This window comes from Aotus nancymaae, unplaced genomic scaffold (assembly GCF_030222135.1).
Source record: "Aotus nancymaae isolate 86718 unplaced genomic scaffold, 86718_ANA_hifiasm-v0.15.2.pri h1tg000049l, whole genome shotgun sequence".
NCBI classification, from domain to species: Eukaryota; Metazoa; Chordata; class Mammalia; order Primates; family Aotidae; genus Aotus; species Aotus nancymaae.
In genome coordinates, this window is record NW_026988463.1 from 30,022,819 (window position 1) to 30,046,973 (window position 24,155).

The window sequence follows — 24,155 nt, forward strand, 5'->3', positions numbered from 1 at the left end:
AACATTGACACCTTAAAGTTTCTTTTTGAGAATGTGGCACTTTGAGTTTTTCAGCTTTTATCCAGTGACCTGCTATAATTATGTGAGAGGCTCCAGGTGTAAACTGAATCTGATGGCAAAATCTCCAAGTGTAAAAAGGCATCTTAGGAGTGAGAGATCAAGACCACAGTGTATCCAGAGCATACTCACAACTATGCCTACCTGGAAATTGTGATTCTGTAGTGCAGTATTCTTCTCTTTTCTCTTACCCAAGAGGTAGCTAGTCAGGACAAGGTGATCCAGGTTCTAAAGCTACACCAGGGCAGTTCTATTTTCTATTTAGAATAAGCCTGAGTTTCCCCTGCCTGGCTTACCATTGGGCCATCAGCCCAGGCTCACTTGAAGCCCTCTCACAATCACCTCAGTGTTGTTGAGAAATTTGAGGATGTCCAGAGCAGAACTGTGTCAGTCAGATAAGAGTGTTTAATTCTCCTGTCTCAGTGTAAGAGAAATGAGTCAGCCTGTGTTTGTTCCTCCCCTCATACAAAAGATGTCTTTAGTATCCAGATGAAAGTTTCTCCAGTTTCCTGGTACTTGGGTGAAAAACAAGGTCTGGAGACTCAAACAGATAAAGTATTTTTTATTTTTTGTGGCCATTCAGAAAATATTTGAAACAGTTATTGTTTTTACCATCCAGGAATTTTTAGTATAGACTAGCGACAAGATACATTGTTGGATTAAGAATCATATGGTTGGGGCCAAGTGTGGTGGCTCAAACCTGTAATCCCAGCACTTTGGGATTCTGAGAAGGGTGGATCAGGTGGTCGGGAGTTCAAGACCAGCCTGGCCAAGATGGTAAAACCCCATCTCTACTAAAAACACAAAAATTATCCAGGTGTGGTGGCAGGTGCCTGTAATCCCAGCTACTCAGGAGGTCGAGGCAAGGAATTGCTTGAATCCAGGAGGCAGAAATTTCAGTAAGCTCAGATCACATCACCGCACTCCAGTCTGGGTGACAGAGCAAGACTCCATCTCAAAAAAGGGGGAAAAAAAAGAATCATATGGTTGGTTCAGTAAATAGATGTGTGCAAAAAACCTTAGACTTTACTTGGGCCACTTGATGTTTTTGTGACTTCTGATGTCATCATCTTAAGAGATATTTAGGGACAGAATAGTTATTATTACTTTTTGTGTTTATTTTACCTTGCTAGGAATACATATTTATCCTCTTAGAAATTACCTTGGAAAATCTTAAGAGATTTGTTTTAATTGCTTATTAGTACATGTTATAAAATTGAAAACACAGTGGCTAAATAAGATTAAAATTACACAAACTCTGGCATTGAAGTTTCTCCTAGATAAACTTAGAAAAAAACAGAACTGGAGATGCCCCCCAGAGGCATAGAGCACAGAATTCTGCATAGGGTACTCTCCCTGACCCAGTATTGTTCAGATTAACCTTATTTGGGGGCTTCATTTAGATCTGGCCCCACCTTGGAGTCTTGCCTCAGAGAACTGATTAGAGAAAATCAGAGTTTTGGGTGGTGAATCCTGGTACTCTTCCTTCCTTCCTTCCTTCCTTCCTTCCTTCCTTCCCTCCATCCCTCCCTCTGTCCCTCCCTCCCTCCTTCCTTCCTCTCTCCTTCTCTCTTTCTTTCTTTTCTTTTTTTTTTTTTTTTTGATAGACTCTTGCTCTGTAGCCCAGGCTGGAGTGCAGTGGTGTGATCTCAGCTCACTGCAACCTCTGTCTTCCAGGTTCAAGAGATTCTTCTGCCTCAGCCGCCCTGGCACCTGTGTACCCACACACAGCTAATTTTTGTATTTTTAGTAGAGATGGTGTTTACTGTGTTGGTCAGGCTGGTCTCAAATTTCTGACCTTGTAATCTGCCTCCCAAAGGGCTTGGATTGCAGGTGTGAGTCACTGTGCCCGGCTGAATCCTGCTACCATTCTAGGGCTGTTGTGCACAATTTCCTGAAACACAAAAGGAGATAAATGGAAAAAATCAAGTATGTATGTTAATCAAGTATGTATGTCTTAATTTTTGAATTTTCTCTTATAACCAGTGCTTGCAGAGACTTTCCATTTAGTGACTTGTTTTCTATCCCTTCAGAACCAGTAGTTATTAAAGCAGTAACAAGAAAATAAACATAAATACCATAATAATTTTTCTAAACTACATTAACTTCTTCTTTTCTGTATCCCTCTCATCCGACTATATTTAGCTTTTATTCTATACTTTTTTTTTAACAACCAATAATAGAGAAACAGAAAAGTAAGTAAAAATGCTGGGCCCTTTATCTAAATAAGGGGAATTATTAGACACGTAGTACCAACCCCAGTGTGTTATGAAGATTAAATCTCATGATATGTTATTCCTAGCACAGTTCTTTTTAACATACTCTTGATCACATAGTACTTGCTTAATAAACATTGCATTAATACCTGTGTACATGCTGTTTTCCAAATGCAGACTTACTACTTTCTCCTAAATATCCAGCAAATAATATGATATTGTAGGATGGAGATTGATTGTCTTCATTTGTACCAAAATTATTTGTATTCTGACAAGAGAGCTGAGTGTAAGGGATTCTGTGCTGTGCCTGTTTTCTCAAACTAATTCTAATGATGAGCACAGGGGGAGCAACATCAGCATTGACAGAAGACTTGGTTAAAACACACACTTATGGACCCTTTGCAAACCTCCAAAATCACATTACCTAGAGTGGGGCCAAAATTACCAAGAGATGTATAAGGTCATTCAAACTTGAGAGGTAATTCTTAGCTTAGTGGTTATCAGCCCAGGCTTCTAATTAGAATTACATGGCCAATTTGTAGAAATCTCTTTACTTGTGTTTATGGGTGAGAGAAACTGGGAAAAACAGGTTCTTTCATTTACCGGATGTTTGACAAAATATTCTTATTAGGCCAAAAACACTTACATTACTGGTGAACTTAATAGAAATTCAGAAATCAATCTTTATTTCTAATCTTCTGAAGAAAATAATCTGCAAGACAAGATCTCCAGTTCATTGTACACATTGAAATTTGAGAGTTATCTTCTAACTCAATATGTCTTTTCCATCTGAAAAATATACACAGCTCATTTTGTTTGATGCAAATACAGCACTTAAAAAGTGCATTTGTGTTTATGCCCTGAATTTTATACTTTGTAATCCAGAAAACTATTATATATACGATGATGTCATGGATTATGCCACTCTCTTTACTTAGAGTTAGAGAATACATTAGAATATATTTCTGTGTTGAGAACTATTTTATAATTCAGTCCTATAAGTTTAGAAGCACTTCTTTTTACTCTCATTTCATCTTGAGTCAAGGTAAAAATTCTGCCCATGGCTGCTTGATAAATATATGTGTGTATATGTGTGTGTGTGTTTATCAGGGCCCATTGACATTTATGGATGTGGCCATAGAATTCTCTCTGGAAGAGTGGCAATGCCTGGACACTGCACAACAGAATTTATACAGAGATGTGATGCTAGAGAACTACAGAAACCTGGTCTTCCTTGGTGAGAATAACTTCAATAGTCATTCATAATATATCCTAAATGTTTTATTCTATTTTATTTATAAAATGTTTTTGGTAATTTTTGCTTTGTATAAATAAATTTAAGATTCCTGTTTTGAAAAAAATTTTGGCAATTTGTGTAGAGAGGAATATCTTCAAGATGTTTCATGTTGATCTGAATTTTTCACATTCCTGAGCTGATCTGTATTTTTTACTGTAGATTATTGGTAATGACAGAAAGTTGGTGGCTTATTGTTTCCTACACCTTAAAATCTAAATACCACCACCAGGTTTTTTGTTTGTTTTTTTGTCTTGTTTTGTTTTTGACATGGAATCTTTCTCTGTTCTCATGCTGGAGTGCAGTGGTGTAAGCTTGGCTCACTGCAGCCTCCACCTCCTGGGTTCAAGCAATTCTTCTGCCTCAGCCTCCTGAGTAGCTGGGATTACAGGCACACATCACAACCCCCAATTACTTTTTTTTTTTGTATTTTTAGTGAGATGGGGTTCACCATTTTGGCCAGGCTGGTCTCTAACTCCTGACCACAGGTGATCTACCTGCCTCAGTCTCTGATAGTGCTGGGATTACAGGTGTGAGCCACTGTGCCTGGCCTTCCTCCACCAGTTTTTGATTCAGTAGTACTAGGTAGTGAAATTAAGAACATACAAATTTAGGCCAGGCACAGTGGCTCATGCCTGTAATCCCAGCACCTTGGGAGGTGAATCACCTGAGGTCAGAAGCTTGAGACCAGCCTGACCAACATGTAGAAACCCCATCTGTACTAAAGTTACAAAATAATAGCTGTGCATGGTAGTACATGCCTGTAATCCCAGTTACTCGAGAGGCTGAGCCAGGAGAATCACTTGAACCCAGGGATTGGAGGTTGCAGTCAGTCAAGATAGTGCCATTGCACTCCAGCCTGGGCAATAAGAGTAAAGTTTCATCTCAAAAACAAAAAAAATACAAATTAAAATTTTTTTAAATATTAAAAATTTTTGCTATAAATTATTTTGGAATTAATTTACTAAGATATTCTCACTGAGCAAATTACTAGCTTGAGAATTGGAGAATATGAACAACATTCATGTTACTTTATTTATTTTTAATAAAACAGGTACTGCTTTCTCTAAGCCAGACCTGATCACCTATCTGGAGCAAGGAAAAGAGCCTTTGATGAAGAGACACGAGACTGTAGCCAAACCACCAGGTATGAGAGAATGAATGCGACAGATGAGAGGTCCAAAAGTCAAAGAGATAGTCCTTAAAATGTGATTTGAGAAGCGCTGTTCCAAAGGAAAGGAAATCATTTCTGGGATGCCTGAGGAGTTTGTATTTTGCTTTCACACAGAGGTACCTTGTGTCTTATGTTTTTAAATTTTCCACAAAGATTCTGCTTTCCCTTTGGTGATCTTTTTTCAAAAGCCCAAAGTGCTCTTCATGAAGTATAAGAGACTGCACAATCTGACTGCTTCTCCATTGTTTTGGGTGACACACACATATCTGCATAATTGTGAGAAACCTCTATGTTAAACTCTTTTTTTTTTTTTTTTTTTTTGAGACGGAGTTTCGCTCGTTACCCAGGCTGGAGTGCAATGGCGCGATCTCGGCTCACCGCAACCTCCACCTCCTGGGTTCAGGCAATTCTTCTGCCTCAGCCTCCTGAGTAGCTGGGATTACAGGCACGCGCCACCATGCCCAGCTAATTTTTTTTTTGTATTTTTAGTAGAGACGGGGTTTCACCATGTTGACCAGGATGGTCTTGATCTCTTGACCTTTAAACTCTTGTTTAAATTCTCTTTTAGCATCATGACTGAAATGTGTGAGTTGTGGTTTATGTCCCATCTTTGTTGCTGTTGTTCATTTTTCTACACAGTCCATCCACTTTTTATTACTAGAGCCTTGAAATATAGTTTGAAATTATGAAGTATGATGTCCTTCTGCTTTGTTCTTTTTCCTCAAGACTGCTTTGGCTATTCAATGTTTATTGTAGTTTCATGTAAATTTTAGAATTGCATTTTTCATGACCGTGAGAAAAATACCACTGAAATTTTGATAAGGAGTTCAGAGAATCTATAGATTACTTTGGATAATATGGCACTTTAAAAATATTCTTTCAATCCATAGACATAAAATAATTTAAATTTATTTGGGTCTCCTTTAATTTCTATTTAATTTTAATTTAATCTTATTTCTTTTATTGCTGTCTTGCAAATATTTTTTACATGTGCTTAATTTTTTTCTTAGAAACTTATTGTTTTAATACTATTCCAAACAGATTGTTTTTCTGTTATATCAGAGAGTTTAAGTGTATGGAAACATAACTTATAATTTAATTTTATCTTATTTTTCTAATTTAGTGAGTATATTTATTAGTTTAGACAGGTTTTAATGTACTCTTTATAGTTTTTTATATATAAGATTTTACAATCTAGAAACAGCAACTTTTTACTTATTTGTCTTCATTTTCAATGTCTTTAAAAAACTTTTTGACTAATTCTTCTGCCATGTAGTTTCAGTGCTGTGTTAAAATAGAAGCATTGACAATGGGCACAATGTAGGTTTGCATTGGTGTCTGTGAATTTGAAGGAGCAAATACCTCTTCAAGTTTTTGTAAAATGGTTTTAGAAGGTAAAGATTTTCTTTTGCTAGGCCCCCTGGTGATGGGATGCTCTCTGGGTTTGTAGTGGAGAAGGTTTGTAGTTTGGTTTGTCACAAGACTTCTGAGTCTATATTAGGGTCCATCTTTAGTTGGCTTGTTACAAGGAGCTTGAGTAGTTGTAATTTCCCTTTTATTTTTAGACAGAATGAATATCCTTTAGGACTTTGATTTTTAGAGCAGCAGACACTAAGGGAGGTGTCTGCAGTGGGCCTTATATCAGGATGTGGATCAGTATGGCTTTCACTGAATACCAGAGGATTTTTCTTTCTTTCTTTTCTTTTGAGACAGAGTCTCACTGTGTCACCCACACTGGAGTTCAGTGGCACAATCTTGGCTTACTGCAACCTCTGCCTCCCAGGTTTAAGCAATTCTCTGCCTCAGCCTCTGAGTAGCTGGGAATACAAGTGCCTGCCACCATGCCTGGCTAATTTTTGTAGCTTTAGTAGAGACAGGGTTTCACCACCTAGGCCAGGCTGGTCTTGAACTTGTGACCTCATGATCCACCCACCTCAGCCTCCCAAAGTGCTGAGATTACAAGAATAAGCCATGGCACCCAACCCAAAATAGGATTTTTCTAGGTCACTGTGTGGGTTTCTATGTAGTCATATCTGGCCATGAACTGTGGTCCAGGAAGCTGAAACTGAATCATTGAACAGCTTCAGAGATCACAGTAAAGGCCAAAGTCTCCCAGTCTGCCTGCGGGTCTATTAATTTGTATCTTCCTCCAGGCCTCTGGAGTAGAAGGCCTCCCCCAGATGGTTGCTGGGAGGAGTTTGGGATGGTTACAGAGTAAGTTCACAATTCTCAGTGAGACCAAGTTGGGTGGACCATTCATTTCCTGGTCTTTAGCCAAGCAGAGGTCCTGTAGTTTGCTACATTAATGAAGGCCTGCCTTCTGAAAGGAACACTCATCAATTTTGGGCTTTAGCAGTTTTACAACTTCCTTCCTGGATCTCAAATCTCTATTAAAGGCACTTATTTTTGAGATGGAGTCTTGCCACATAAATCAGCCTGGTCTCAAAATACTTTCCTGCAACAATTCTCCAACCTCAATGTACCATGTAGCTGTCATTATAGGGGTGAGCCATGATGTCTGACTCCAGTATGTAGGCATTTTTGTCAGGGATGGCTGACAAATTTTCTTGCTCTGGGGAATGAGAAAATAGAGCACCTGTAGTTTTTCCATTTTACTGATGCTACTTTCTCTATCGATTTCTACTTTCTGTCTTCTCTTTCAAATTTGTCTGCAACATTAGATTCAGACATTTAGGACAATATGTTAGAATATACCTTTTATGCATGTGTTACAGAATCTTTGAGGTGTCAGTTTTTTTTTTTTCATGGAAACCTTCTGTGGCCAGTGGCCCCATTGCTTGAGTTCTTGTCCTGTGTCCAGGAAGAATAAGGTATGCAGACAAGTGAAGGGTGAGAAAACAAAGAGAATCTTTATTTAGTGTTAGAAGAGTTCAAAGGGAACCCACAGTGGGTAGCTCCTCTCTGTAGGCAGGTCATCACATCAAGTGTTTAGCTCTCAGCAGAGAGGAGGCCCTGGAGAGAGGCCTCTCTCTGCAGGCAGGGTGTTCAGAGGTCTCTGAAGGTCTCTGAAGTTGCCAGCAGAGAAGTAGCTCATCTCTGCAGCCGATCATCACATGGTTTCTGTGTCCTCTGCCCTCTCTGTCTGAGTCTGGGGATGTTCTGGACCTTAGAGGGGACTAAGGTTGTTACAGTTGGTCCATGGGTGGCCATAGGCAGGCCAGGAAGAGGCACTAGAAGTCCCCACTCTGGTCTGTGGGCCCCTAAAAATGGCACTCTACAAGGGACTCACTCTTTTCTGTCAAGAAATCTGTTACCTCCTACTGCCATTTATGACCCATGGGCTTGGCTCCAACCCTTCTCTGAGATTGGAGTGTGCAGGCACTGGGAGAGGAGTGAGGCCATGAAGCAGGAGCAGACACCTCCAAGCCAGCAGAAATGGGGGAGCACCTTCCCAGGACCCCAAGGCTGGAGGCAGCAGAGATGCCCATGTCTTCTACATGGGAGGGTGGCTGCAGTTGCACCCAGGGAGCTCCAACCACACCAACTCAAAAGGGGCAGAGCTCCTGCTTGTCCTTGTGTAGCAGGAGGCCCATGTCTGTAGCCATGAGTCAGGCAGCTGCTGCTGCTGCACCTGGGAGGAAATATCCTGCCCTCCCCCAGTGAAAAATATGATTGACAAAAGAAATTTAGTCACCTTTGTGATTTACAATAACCTAACACAATAACTTTAATTATGATCGATAACAAGCTCAGACATCAGAATTCCAGGAATCCCATACAATTTTTGGAACACACATTAACATTTTCACTAAAATATTACCTGAAAATAAAAAACTATCTGATCAACAATCCTATGTCAATAAACATGTCAAATAATCCTGCTTACCACTCCCTTGGAAGCCCCAGGGGCCCTCTGTAGCATCCAAAACCTAGGGGTTAAAAAAGACAATTTGGAAGCTTTAAAGACTCAAAACACTTAATAGAAATTTAGGTTACCATAAGTCATCTGTTTAAAAGACACATAGTTTTTTCGTTTTGTTTTGTTTTTTAAAGCAAAAACTTGGCAAGAGGGAAGATCAGTATTTCAATCTGTTTCTTGTCTTTTCCTTCTTTTTTAGATGGTTTATTCATAAGTCAAAGAAAAATCTTTTTTCAAGGGAAAGAAAGCCAAATTTCACACTTGCATTAGTCTATTACTGTCAATTCCAACTTTTTAAATGAAACCTTATAGATAATTTCATCCAATCTTAACCAGTTTGAACCATGAGGTACAATTCTTATTGAATTTTATAACCCTTTACAAATTTGTGTTAAAGAGTAGGTCAGAGCTTCAAGACACCCTTGTTGTGCTTTTATTCCAATGTTCAATTTATGGAAAAACCAAATGATATTTTGTTGAATTTAATCAATATGTGGACACATAGATCCTCTTTATAATTTTTACACACTTTCCATAACTTGTTTAAACCTTTAGGTTTATCTTATTTAAAAACAATCCTTTAACTCTCTAAACTAGGCAAAAATTTGCATTTTCACACCTTCTTACAGTCTTTCATTAAAGGCATATTTCACTTTCTTTACACACCTTGCATGCAAATCTGTTTTCAGTAGTCTCAATTACATGTTATAATGGCAACTGTTAGCAATCCTTAATTTTGATGAAATACCTGGTGAGTTATTTCAGTTTTACATACTTAGGTGCAGATCAGGTTTGACTGTTTCTGGCATAGCTATGGACATAACATATGTTTCCAGCTCTTACCAACATGTAAAGCAGGAAAGTCAAACAACTTTAAAAGTCCAAAGAACCAGTTAGTGACCTTGAAGCATTTAACCAACCTAGTTTCTTACTTGCATAATTTGAAAAGTACATCTACATTTTATAGACATTTCTATTTTTATCTTAGCAATAATTTTAAAGCTAGCTTATTTACTTAAGTTATACTTAAGTCACATGTATTTAAAAATTGCTGGTTGGGTGCATTGGCTCATGCCTTTAATCTCAATACTTTGGGAGGCCGAGGTGGGTAGATCAGCTGAGGTCAGAAGTTCAAGATCAGCCTGGCTAAATTTAGTAGAGATGGGGAAACTCCATCTCTACTAAAAATACAAAATTATCTGGGTGTGGTGGCATACCTGTAATCCCAGCTACTTGGGAGGCTAAGACAGGAGAATCACTTAAACTCGGGAGGTGGAGGTCACAGTCAGCTGAAATAGTACCACTGCACTCAGGCCTGGGCAACAGAGTGAGAATCTGTCTTCAATAAAATAAATAAATAAAATAAGAAAGAAAGAAAGAAAAATTGCTTACACTTACTTACATGAGCGCTCTTACCTACAGAACAATTTGGTAGACACAACATTTAACAATAAGTATATAAACAAACACATCTAGACATGTGTACACACAAACTAAGATCTAATAGCTTGGAACCCTAGCCATGACACAGCAGTACGATCTCCCTGGTTTTATTTGGTTTGGCCCAATAGCTAATCCAATAAAGGCTGTGAACCAAAATTTTGGGTAAGGCAGTTTAAAGGCCCAACCTCTCCAGACTCCAAATAACTCTGGGAACAAACAGCACCAAAGGAGAGCATCACATGCTAACTACGCCCACTGCTTATAACCACAGCACCAAAGCCTGTATACATACAATGCCATTTCACTTTCCCATTCAGTGGTAAACTCTACATTTCATACAGTGTTTGGGGTGAAGTGGTAATTCAAATGTAAGAATTTTTTTTTGGCCGGGCGCGGTGGCTCACGCCTGTAATCCCAGCACTTTGGGAGGCCGAGGCGAGTGGATCACGAGGTCAAGAGATCGAGACCATCTTGGTCAACATGGTGAAACCCCGTCTCTACTAATACAAAAAATTAGCTGGGCACGGTGGCGCGTGCCTGTAATCCCAGCTACTCAGGAGGCTGAGGCAGGAGAATTGCTTGAACCCAGGAGGTGGAGGTTGCAATGAGCTGAGATTGCACCATTGCATTGCAGCCTGGGTATCAAGAGCGAAACTCCGTCTCAAAAAAAAAAAAAAGAATTTTTTTTTTTTTGAGACGGAGTTTCACTCTTGTTGCCCAGGCTGCAATGCAATGGTGCAATCTCAGCTCATTGCAACCTCCACCTCCTGGGTTTAAACAATTCTCCTGCCTCAGCATCCCAAATAGCTGGGATTACAGGCATGTGCCACTATGACCAGCTAATTTTTGTATGTTTAGTAGAGACGGGGTTTCTCCATGTGGTCAGGCTGTCTCGAACTCCTGACCTTAGGTGATCCACCCACCTTGGCCTCCCAAAGTGCTGGGATTACAGGCATAAGCCACCGTACCCAGCCCAAGAGACAATTCTAAGTAAGGTTTAGTACTAGACCTCAGAATCTGTGCCAGGGGTGTCCCCTTTTGGGATTCAATCTTAGAGTGTCAGATATCTGTGACTTTAGGTGGGAACTGGTGTCACTTTATGTTTTCCTCCCAGAGGCAATGGCCTACTATGAGATTTATAAGACCACACTTTCATGTGCTAACCATCCCACTAGAGTGGTAGCCATGAGGTAAAAGGCATCATAGCTTTATTATTTTCACAGTATTTGATTTAAGTGTTTGAACCCAAAATATTGAGACCAGCCTGGTAAATATATAAAGAACTCTTCTCTGCAAAACAAATTTTAAAATAGCCAGGCATGGCTGGAATTGTGGTCCCAGAAACTTGGGAGATTGATGGGGCAGAATTACTTGAGCCTGAAGGTGTCAGGCTACATTGAGCCATAATTGTGCCATTGAACTTCATCTTGGAATCTTGGATGACAGAGTGATATCCTATCTTTTTTTTTTTTTTTTTTTGAGATGGAGTTTCTTTTTTGTTGCCCAGGCTGGAGTGCAATGGTGTGATCTTGGCTCACTGCAATCTCTGCCTCCTGGGTTCCAGTGATTCCCATGCCTCAGCCTCCTGAGTGGTTGGGTTAACAGGCTTGTACCGCCATGCCCAGTTAATTTTGTATTTTTAGTAGAGACGGGGTTTCTCTCTGTTGATCAGGCTGGTCTTGAACTCTCAACCTCAGGCAATCCACCCGCCTTGACCTCTCAGATTGCTGGGATTCCAGGTATGAGCCACTGCACCTGGCCTTACCCTGTCTTTGAAAAAAAAAATACACTGTACGCTTCAGGCATGTTAAGTATATTCACATTGTTATTCAAAAAATTTCAAGAAATTTTACATTTGTAAAACTAAAATTCAAAACCTGTCAAGTAACAACTTCCCATTTTACCCTTTTCAGCTCTTGAGAAACATTCTTCCCTTTTCTGTTTTTATAAATGTGACTGCTTGACATATCTCATATAAGTGGTATCATATAGTATTCATTGTTTTGTTACTGGCTTACTTTAGGTAATATAATATTCTCAAGGTTTATCTTAAAATCTGACAAGATTTTTTTAAGGCTAAATAATATTCCACTCTATGTATATGTTATATTTTTTTATGTGTTATAAATCAAAAAACAACTGAGTTGTTTCCACCTTTTGGTTTTGTGAATACTGGTTCAATAAACATAGATGGCTAAATATTTTCCAGGTTCTGAGTTGCATACTTTGGATATAGATTCATAATTGAAATTGCTGTATTTGATGATACTTTCATGTTTAATTATTTCAGAAACATTTATAACATTTTTAAATGATGGCTACATTTTTGTCTTCCACCAACAATCAGCATGTATTGCATTTATATTGCATCATCAATGGATTTGCTGCTTTTTAAACATTTATAATGGCCATTCTAATTGGTGTGAGGTGATTTCAGTTTTCATTATAATTTTTATTCATTTCTCTACAAATTACTAATTTTTTAATATCCTCTCAAATGCTTCTTTCTGTTTAGTTAAATTATGTGTTCATTTCTAAATCTAGTTATTCAACCATTTTTAAATTTTAAGAATTGTTTATATATTCTGAATATTAACTCCTATCACATGTGATTAGTAAACATTTTCACTCATTTTCTAAAAGGTATTGTCACTCTATTGAATGTTTTCTTTGGTGTACAGAAATATTGAATTATAATGTAGTTAAATGTTTCTGTTCTTTTCTTTGCTGGTCCTGCATTTAATGTTATATCTAAGAAAATAGTGCCAAGACCAATGTCATGTCTTTCCCTTATTTTGTTTCTAAGAGATTTGTTATTTTATTGTGTCTAAGTATTTTATTTAAACTATTTTTGTATATGGCTCAAGAGAATGATTCAACTTGATTTTTATCAGTGTAGATTTTTAGTTTTCAACATTATATTTTGATTATAAAATCAAATTATTACTCAAATTTGATAAAATATTATTTCTCTTTATTGTGTGGTCATGGCAACATGGTGGAAGATTATTAGATCATATACAAAACAGTTTATTTCTGAGCTCTCTATTCTGTTCTTTTATCTGTTTATCTGTCTTTGTGTTAGTACCACATTGTTTTTGTTATTGTAGCTTTTAACATATTTTCAAATTAGGAAGTCTAATGCCTCTTTGTTAATTTTCATGGATGTTTGGTATAGTTCATAATCAAATTTAAAAATTTCAACCAATATTGTAAAAAGTTGCTATTGGGATATTTATAGAAATTATATTACATTTGTATTTCACCATATGTTGTACTGACATCTTCAAAAATTTAAGTTTTTGACTATTGAACAAGAATATTTTGAAGAGTGTGTTTTAATATGATATGGTTTTTGATTTCCAGTTTTACTTTTTCTATTAATTCCTAGTTACATTCAGTTTTGGTCAAAAAGCACATGTGTATTATTTTGGTCTTTGATATGGTTTGGCTTTCTGTCGCCACCCAAATTTCATTTTGAATTGTACTCCCATCATTTTGATATGTTGTAGGAGAGACCTGGTGGGAGATCATTTTAATGAGGGGGGCAGTTTCCCTTGTTCTGTTGTTGTGGTGATGATCAAGTCTCATGAGATCTGATGGTTTATCAGGGTTTCTGCTTTTGCATCTTTCTCATTTTCTCTTGCTGCCACAATGTAAGAAGTACCTTTCATCTCCTGCCATGATTCTGAGGCCTCCCCAGCCATGTGAAACTCTAAGTCCAATTAAACTTTGCCCCCCCACCCCCATGTAGTTCTTTATCAGCAATGTGAAAATGTACCAATACAGTCTTACATTTATTTGTTGTTGTTTATTATTTGTTGTTGCTGTTGTTACTCTGTTGCCCAGGTCAGAGTACAGTGGTATGATTTTGGTTCACTGCAGCCTCAACCTCCCTGGCCCAAGTGATCCTTCCTACCTCAGTCTCCCAAGTAACTGGGAGTACAGACATGCACTAGCTCATTTTTTGATTTTGTGCATTGAAAAGATCTCTCTATTTTAGCCATGCTGGTCTCAAACTTCTGGCCCCAAGTGATCCTTTTACCTTAGTCTCCCAAAGTGTTGGAATTATAAGCATGAGCCACTGCACTTAGTGAGTATTCTTCAATTTAATAAGACATGTTATGTGTCCTAACAGAGCACACCAGGTACAAATAAGAATATTATGTATTCCCTTGCTTTTGACTGGAAAGTACAAAACTTTTTTATTTTTATTACATGGTATGGATGGTTTATTATATGGTATGGATGGTTTATTATGTGGTACGGATGTCCATATTCTCCAAATTTTATCCTGCATTATAATCCTCAGTGTTGGATGTGGAACCTGGTGGGAAGTGTTTGGGTCATAGGGGATCAGAGGTGTTTGGGACATGGAGTAAGTTTCTCATGAATGGCTTGACACCATCCTCTTGGTAATCATAAGTTTACACTCCATTAATTCAAGTGAGAGCTGGTTCCTTAAAATAACATGGCTACTTCACTCACACTTGTTGTGTCTCTTATCATGTGATATGTCCAGTTACTCTTTGTCTGCCAGCATGATTGTAAGCTTCCCGAGACCCTCACCAGAAGCAGATGCTGGCACACACTTCTTGTACAGTCTGTTGACTTGTCAGCCAAATAAACCTGTTTTTCTTTTTAAATTGTACACTTTTAGGTATTCCTCTATATGCAAAGTAATGAATACAGTCTAAAATGTTACTCTGAGTTTTTTGTTTTGTGCAAGCTAGGCTTGAATTCCTGGGACCAAGTGTTCAGTTTACCTTGTACTCCCAAAATCCTGGAATTACATTTCTTTTTATTAAGTAGTTTAATTAATTTGTATTTTATTTGACTGCTTTAAAAATGCAGTTAATGGCCAGGTGTGGTGGCTCACACCTGTAATCCCAGCACTTTGCGAGGCCAAGGCAGGTGAATCACGAGGTCAGGAGTTTGAGACCCGCATGTCAAACATGGTGAAACCCAGTCTCTACTAAAATACAAAAAAATTATATGGGTATGGTGGCAGGCACCTTTAATCACAGCTACTCAGGAGGCTGAGGCAGAAGAGTTGCTTGAACCTGGGTGGCAGAGGTTGCAGTGAGCCAAGATTGCACCACAGCATTCTAACCTGGGCAACAGAGCGAGATTCCAGTCTGAGCAACAGAGCAAGTCTCCATCTCAAAAAAAAAAAAAAAGAAAGAAAAAGAAGAAAGTGCAGTTGGTATTACAGTTTTATTCTCACTGTTTTTGTGTTTTCTGTAGATATGTTTTCTCATTTTCTGTTTTGCTGCCTTAATTTTTATTTTAATTTTGCAGTGATGTTTTATTTTTTTATTTTGTTTTGCATATTTTTATAAGTATTCCTTTTGTAACCATCTTAAAATATGGAAATTACATAAAACATCTTAAGTTAAAAAAGATATTTTAATCTCATAACAACCTCAATTGAATACAAAAAGTATACTTCTGTATTTTCCAGTGTGTTGTTGATTTTAAAATTATTTTATATTGTATATCTATTAACAGATTTATGCAGACTTGTATTTTGTTTATCATATTCTGTACAACCTTTTTATATGACTTGTGTATTTGTTGTGTATGTTTATTGTGAATGATTATTTAACCCTATCTCATTGACTTATCATATTTTTTTTTTAATTTCAACATCTATCTGTGAATCTACATTATTTTTGTGTGGAAGAAATTATTATTATTATTATTATTTGACAGAGTCTTGTCCTGTCACCAGGCTGGAGTGCTGTGTCTCAATCTCAGCTCACTGCAACCTCCTCCTCCTAGGTTCAATCAATTCCCCTGCCTCAGCCTCTGGAGTACCTGGGACTACAAGTGCTGCCACCACACCCAGCTAATTTTTTGTATTTTAGTAGAGATGGAGTTTCACCATGTTGGCCAGGATGGTCTCAATCTACTGACCTCATGATCCACCTGCCTCAGCCTCCCAAAGTACTGGGATTACAGGTGTGAGTCATTGCACCTGGCCAGGAGAAAATCTTAGATTTGAAGATAATTTAAAAACTATTATATATCTGAATGTATTCTAGTAATTCTTCATTTTTACTTGTTAAAACCACACAACAAAATTTACAATACAATATTATTAAATTTATTTTTTTTTTAAACTTTTATTTTTATTTTTTATTTTTTTATTGCATTTTAGGTTTTGGGGTACATGTGAAAAACATGCAAGGTTGTTGCATAGGCGCATACGTGGCAGTGTGATTTGCTGCCTCCCTCCCCTTCACCTATATCTGGCATTTCTCCCCATGCTATCCCTCCCCAACTCCCCAACCCCCGCTGTCACCCCCCAACAGACCCCCGTGTATAGTGCTCCCCTCCCTGTGTCCATGTGTTCTCCTTGTTCGACATCCGCCTGTGAGTGAGAACATGTGGTGTTTGATTTTGTGTTCTTGTGTCAGTTTGCTGAGAATGATGGTTTCCAGGTTCATCCATATCCCTACAAAGGACGTGAACTCCTCGTTTTTAATGGCTGCATAATATTCCATGGTGTATATGTGCCACATTTTTCCTGTCCAGTCTATCATCTATGGGCATTTGGGTTGGTTCCAGGTCTTTGCTATTGTAAACTGTGCTGCAATGAACATTTGTGTGCATGTGTCCTTATAGTAGAATGATTTATAATCCTTTGGATATATACCCAGTAATGGGATTGCTGGGTCAAATGGAATTTCTATTTCTAGGTCCTTGAGGAATCGCCACACTGTTTTCCACAATGGTTGAACTAATTTACACTCCCACCAACAGTGTAAAAGTGTTCCTATTTCTCCACATCCTCTCCAGCATCTGTTTTCTCCAGATTTTTTAATGATCGCCATTCTAACTGGCATGAGATGGTATCTCAATGTAGTTTTGATTTGCATTTCTCTAATGACCAGTGATGTTGAGCATTTTTTCATATGTTTGTTGGCCTCATGTATGTCTTCTTTTGTAAAGTATCTGTTCATATCCTTCGCCCATTTTTGAATGGGCTTGTTTGTTTTTTTCTTGTAAATCTTTTTTAGCTCATTGTAAATTCTGGATATCAGCCCTTTGTCAGACGGGTAGGCTGCAAAAATTTTTCCCCATTCTGTTGGTTGCCAATTCACTCTAATCACTGTTTCTTTTGCCGTGCAGAAGCTGTGGAGTTTGATTAGGTCCCATTTGTCTATTTTGGCTTTTGTTGCCAATGCTTTTGGTGTTTTGGTCATGAAGTCCTTGCCTACACCTATGTCCTGAATGGTTTTGCCTAGGTTTCCTTCTAGTGTTTTTATGATGTTAGGTCTTATGTTTAAGTCTTTAATCCATCTGGAGTCAATTTTAGTGTAAGGTGTCAGGAAGGGGTCGAGTTTCTGCTTTCTGCATATGGCTAGCCAGTTTTCCCAACATCACTTATTGAACAGGGAATCCTTTCCCCATTGCTTGTTTTTTTTCAGGTTTGTCAAAGATTGGGTGGTTGTAGATATGTTGTGTCACCTCCGACGCCTCTGTTCTGTTCCATTGGTCTATATCTCTGTTTTGGTACCAGTACCATGCTGTTTTGATTACTGTAGCCTTGTAGTAGAGTTTGATGTCCGGTAGTGTGATGCCTCCCGCTTTGTTCTTTTTGCTTAGAATTGATTTGGCTATGCAGGCTCTCTTTTGGTTCCATATGAAGTTTAAGGTGGTTTTTTCCAGTTCTGTGAGGAAGGTCATTGGTAGCTTGATGGGGATAGCGTTGAATCTGTAAATTACTTTGGACAGTATGGCCATTTTCACGATATTAATTCTTCCTAACCATGAACATGGAATGTTTCTCCATCTGTTTGTGTCCTCTCTTATTTCGTTGAGCAGTGATTTATAGTTCTCCTTGAAGAGGTCCTTTACGTTCCTTGTTAGTTGTATTCCTAGGTATTTTATTCTCTTTGTAGCAATTGTGAATGGCAGTTCGTTCTTGATTTGGCTCTCTTTAAGTCTGTTATTGGTGTATAGGAATGCTTGTGATTTTTGCACATTGATTTTGTATCCTGAGACTTTGCTGAAGTTGCTTATCAGTTTCAGGAGATTTTGGGCTGAGGTGATAGGGTCTTCTAGATATACAATCATGTCATCTGCAAATAGAGACAATTTGACTTCCTCCTTTCCTAATTGAATACCCTTTATTTCTTTTTCTTACCTGATTGCTCTGGCTAGAACTTCCAGTACTATATTGAATAGGAGTGGTGAGAGAGGGCATCCTTGTCTAGTGCCAGATTTCAAAGGGAATGCTTCCAGTTTTTGCCCATTCAGTATGATATTGGCTGTCGGTTTGTCATAAATAGCTTTTATTATTTTGAGATACGTTCCATCGATACCTAGTTTATTGAGAGATTTTAGCATAAAGGGCTGTTGAATTTTGTCAAAGGCCTTCTCTGCATCAATTGAGATAATCATGTGGTTTTTGTTTTTGGTTCTGTTTATGTGGTGAATTACATTTATAGACTTGTGTATACTGAACCAGCCTTGCATCCCCGGGATGAATCCTACTTGATCATGGTGGATAAGCTTTTTGATGTGCTGTTGTAATCGGCTTGCCAGTATTTTATTGAAGATTTTGCATCTATGTTCATCATGGATATTGGCCTGTAGTTTTCTTTTTTTGTTGAGTCCCTGCCGGGTTTTGGTATTAGGATGATGTTGGTCTCATAAAATGATTTGGGAAGGATTCCCTCTTTTTGGATTATTTGGAATAGTTTCAGTAGGAATGGTACCAGTTCCTCTTTGTATGTCTGGTAGAATTCGGCTGTGAAACCATCTGGGCCTGGGCTTTTTTTGGGTGGTAGGCTCTTAATTGCTGCCTCGACTTCAGACCTTGTTATTGGTCTATTCATGGTTTTGACTTCTTCCTGGTTTAGGCATGGGAGGAGGCTACTATCCAGGAATTTATCCATTTCTTCCAGGTTTTCTAATTTATGTGCATAGAGTTGTTTGTAATAATCTCTGATGATGGTTTGAATTTCTGTGGCATCTGTGGTGATATCCCCTTTATCATTTTTTTATTGCATCTATTTGGTTATTCTCTCTTTTCTTTCTTATTAGTCTGGCTAGTGGTCTGTCTATTTTGTTGATCTTTTCAAAAAACCAGCTCCTGGATTTATTGATTTTTTGTAGGTTTTTTCGTTTCTCTATCTCCTTCAATTCTGCTTTGATCTTAGTTATTTCTTGTCTTCTGCTAGGTTTTGAGTTTTTTTGATCTTGCTCCTCTAGCTCTTTCAATTTTGACAATAGGGTGTCAATTTTAGATCTCTCCTTTCTTCTCATGTGGGCACTTATTGCTATTTATTTTCCTCTAGAGACTGCTTTAAATGTGTCCCAGAGATTCTGGTATGTGGTGTCTTTGTTCTCGTTGGTTTCGAAGAACATCTTTATTTCTGCCTTCATTTCAGTGTTTATCCAGTCAACATTCAGGAGAAAGTTGTTCAATTTCCATGAGGCTGTGCGGTTCTGGGTTGGCTTCTGAATTCTGAGTTCTAACTTGATTGTACTGTGGTCTGAGAGACTGTTTGTTATGGTTTCCGTTCTTTTGCATTTGCTGAGGAGTGATTTACTTCCAATTATGTGGTCAATTTTAGAGTAGGTGTGATGTGGTGCTGAGAAGAATGTATATTCTGTGGATTTGGGCTGGAGAGTTCTGTAAATGTCTATTAGGTTTGCTTGGTCCAGGTCTGAGTTCAAGTCCTGGATATACTTATTGATTTTCTGTCTCATTGATCTGTCTAATATTGACAATGGTGTGTTGAAGTCTCCCACTATTATTGTGTGGGAGTCTAAGTCTCTTTGCAAGTCTTTAAGAACTTGCCTTATGTATCTGGGTGCTCCTGTATTAGGTGCATATATATTTAGGATTGTTAGCTCTTCTTGTTGCATTGATCCTTTTACCATTATGTAATGTCCTTCTTTGTCTCTTTTGATCTTTGTTGCTTTAAAGTCTATTTTATCAGAGATGAGAATTGCAACTCCTGCTTTTTTTTTGCTCTCCATTTGCTTGGTAAATCTTCCTCCATCCCTTTATTTTGAGCCTTTGTATATCTTTGCATGTGAGGTGGGTTTCCTGGATACAGCACACTGATGGGTTTTGGCTTTTTATCCAATTTGCCAGTCTGTGTCTTTTGATAGGGGCATTTAGTCCATTTACATTTAGGGTTAATATTGTTATGTGTGAATTTGATCCTGTCATTTTGATGCTAGCTGGCTGTTTTGCCCATTGGTTGATGCAGATTCTTCATTGTGTTGCTGCTCTTTACCATTTCGTGCGTTTTTGGAGTGGCTGGTGCTGGTTGTTTTTTTCTATGTGTAGTGTCTCCTTAAGGATCTCTTGTAAAGCTGGTCTGATGTTGATGAAATTTGTGAGTACTTGCTTGTTCTCAAAGGATTTTATTTTTCCTTCACTTATGAAGCTTAGTTTGACTGGATATGAAATTCTGGGTTGAAAGTTCTTTTCTTTAAGGATGTTGAATATCGGCCCCCACTCTCTTCTGGCCTGTAGGGTTTCTGCTGAGAGATATTCTGTGAGTCTGATGGGTTTCCCTTTGTGGGTAACCCGACCTTTCTCTCTGGCTGCCCTTAGTATTTTCTCCTTCATTTCAACCCTGGTGAATCTGATGATTATGTGCCTTGGGGTTGCTCTTCTAGAGGAATATCTTTGTGGTGTTCTCTGTATTTTCTGGACTTGAATATTGGCCTGCCTTGCTAGGTTGGGGAAGTTTTCCTGGATAATATCCTGAAGAGTATTTTCCAGCTTGGATGCATTCTCTTCGTCACATTCAGGTACACCTATCACACGTAGATTAGGTCTTTTCACATAGTCCCATAATTCTTGTTGACTTTGTTCATTCCTTTTTACCTTGTTTTCTCTAATCTTCCCTTCTTGTTTTATTTCATTGAGTTGATCTTCGACCTCTGATATCCTTTCTTCTTCTTGGTCAATTCGGCTGTTGAAACTTGTGCATGCTTCGCGAAGTTCTCGTGTTGTGTTTTTCAGCTCCATCAATTCACTCATATTCCTCTCTAAGTTGTCCATTCTTGTTAGCATTTCATCAAGTCTTTTTTCAAGATTCTTAGTTTCTTTGCATTGGGTTAGAACATGTTCTTTTAGCTCACGGAAGTTTCTTATTATCCACTTTCTGAAAGCTGATTCTGTCATTTTGTCTCACTCATTCTCCATCCAGTCTTGTTCCCTTGCTGGTGGGGAGTTGTGCTCCCTTGTAGGAGGAGAGGTGTTCTGGTTTTGGGTGTTTTCATCCTTTTTGCACTGGTTTCTTCTCATTTTTGTGGATTTATCCACCTATCGACTTTGTAGTTGCTGTCTTTCTGATTTTGGTAATTTTAAGTCTGCAGCAGCTGAACTCATAAACCCCCTTTTCTTCCCCCCAGGTGTTCTGGCCTAGGGAGTAGTTAGGGCTTTATGATTTTCAGCTGTGCTGCTGTTGTTTTCCCTGCCCACAAGGTGGCAGTCTAGTCACACTCAGCCTGCAGAGGCTTCGCTGAGCTGCTGTGGGCTCCGCCCAGCTTCCGTGTGAGCTTCCCTGCAGTCCTGTTTATATGGGTGTAGTTAGAACTGCTTCCGCTATGCTGGCCTGCCTGTGTAGTGACGGAGTCTCTGTAGTGGCGGGTTGTCTTGGATACAGCAAATTGCCCCGGGAACTGCAGGGTGTTTCTCGATGGAGGATGCCCCTCCCCCACAGAGCTGGACCATCCCTGGTTCAGCCGTGTTTCCAGTGGGGCCCTCTTTGCCCGGGAATCTCTTGGCTTGACTCCCTGCCTCAGCTCCCCTTGCTGGCCCAGAGGGGACACAGTCTCATTCACTTTGCTCAAGGAGCTGCTGCTTCCTGCCCCCGGTGCAGGCCGAGCGGCTTCTCCGGTCCAACAAGTGGCACAGGGAACCCGTGGAGCTTCTCCGCCTGTGAATCTCCTGGTCTGTGGGCAGTTAAAATCCGCTGCCCTGTGTGCCGCTGCATCAACCGAAGCAGCGGCACTGAGATTCGTGGCACACCCTTGCCAGGGAGTCTCCTGGCTTGATTCCCTGCTTCAGCTCCCCTTGCTGGCTCAGAGGGAACTCTGTCTCTCTCGCTCCACATAAGAAGCTGCTGCCCCCCGCCCCAGGGTGTAGGCTGAGCGGCCACGCCGCTCAAACCAGCGGCGCTGGCGACTCATGGGGCTTCTCCTCCTGTGAATCTCCTGGTCTGTGGGCAGTAAAAATCCGTCTGGAAATGCGGCGTCCACTCACCCTCTGCGCCTTCTATCGGAGCTGCAATCCCGACTTCCTCCTAAGTGGCCATCTTGTTCAACTCTCTATTATTAAATATTTGTTCTAGTCCTGTTAATTACATTGACATTGTTATGCTACATATTGCTAGATTTTTTATCTTGCAAAACTAAATCTCAATACACATACATAACATAAATTTGTCTCATTTCCTGGAACTTTTCAAACACCACTCTGTTTTCTGTTTCTGAGAGTGCGACTGATTTCTGTATCTTTTAAAATCTCTTTCTTTTTCTGGCTGGCTTATTTTATTTGCATAATGCCATTGAAATGTATTTTTATACTTGTTAGAATATTTTCTAGTTTTTGAAAATGAAGTAATATTTAGCATTTTTATATTTTAAATGATACCTACTGAATGATTTGGTGACAGAAATTTGCATTGCTTCAAGAATGCAATGTGAAATTCCAACAGCATTGCATTAAATTTTTAGAGTACATTGTGCAGTATGGACATCTTTACAATATTAGTTATTTCCACCTTTGAACAACAGCATGTTAAACAGTTTGTTGTTTAATTTCTAAATATTTGTGAATTTTTCTGTTTTTATTGTTGTTTTAAACTCTCATTCCATTTTGATATTTGTTTTAAATGATATTTGATGATATTAGTTTTAAAAATGTTGCTCTCATGTTATTAAGACTTTTGTTGTTGTTGTTGTTGTTGTTGTTGTTGTTTTGGCCTAACAGGTGGTCTAGGAAGGAGAATGTTCTATGAGTTTTAAAGATGAGTGTATCCTGATTTTGTAGAGGAGTGTTCTCTATACCTCTGTTAAGAATAATTGTTTTATACTGCCTTCAAGTCCTCTTTTTCTTTACTAATGTTCTGTCTTGTTTTATTTTTATTATAGAATGTGGGGTATTGAAATATCCTACTGTACTTATATATGCTCTGTGATTCTTCAGTTTTGTCAATATTTTCTTTATATACTTGGAACCTTAATGTGAGATACACAACACACACACACAAATAAATGTACATAAAAATGTGTCATAGGTTCCCAGTGAATGAATCTGTTATTACTTAATATCTTTCTTTGTATCTTTGGAGTTTGGACTTAGAGTAAATTTTAAAAAATATATAGTTTTTGACTTAAAATACAGCTCATATATTATTTTGACTTGTTTTACTCTCAGTTGGTTAATATTTGCATGGAACATCTACTATTTTGCCACTTTCAGATTTTGTTTTGTTTTTTTTCTGTCATGAAATCTGAACTGATCTGTAGAAAGGCAGGCTGGGTGTTTGTTTTTAAAGTATGTTTTATAAATTTCATTATTGAAAGTATGTCTCCTGATTGGAAAGTTAATTATATATGTGTGTGTGAATATATATATATATATATATATAATTTTCTTAAATAGAAAGACTTATTAATGTTATTTTATTCTTTTATTTGATTCTTGTATCTTTCTTCCTCATTTCCTCTTTTCTAATCTTCCTTTGTGTCTTTTTAATTTCTGTATTAATATGGTTTCACTTTCTTATTTTCTTTCATGTATCCATACAGATATTTTCTTTGTATTACCTTCGGGATTACATAAAACCTCTAAAAGATACAACAATATACTTTAATCTTATAAAAAAAAGCTTCAGTTGCATCTAAGTATTCCTCATTACATTTGCTCTCATTTGTCGTTTATATGACTAATTATATCTTTTTATGTTGTACATGTATTAACAGATGTTTATAAAAATTTCTATGCTTTTATAAATTTTAAAGAATAATTTAAATTTTCTTGCACTATCATGATTATGCTAAGGAATTCAATTTTTTTGTATATGCATATCTTTTCCAGAACAATGT

At 38.2% G+C, this 24,155-nt stretch overlaps 1 protein-coding gene across 1 annotated transcript in view; it reads left to right on the forward strand.

Annotated features, from left to right (window-relative positions):
* Nucleotides 1-24,155, forward strand: part of LOC105709352 (zinc finger protein 724-like) — a 47,194-nt gene that overhangs the window by 13,782 nt on the left and 9,257 nt on the right. Inside the window, exons 2-3 of the mRNA XM_064362731.1 lie at nucleotides 3,384-3,510; nucleotides 4,622-4,714. Coding sequence (XP_064218801.1) covers nucleotides 3,384-3,510; nucleotides 4,622-4,714 — 220 coding nt within the window. The remainder of the gene's footprint in view (nucleotides 1-3,383; nucleotides 3,511-4,621; nucleotides 4,715-24,155) is intronic.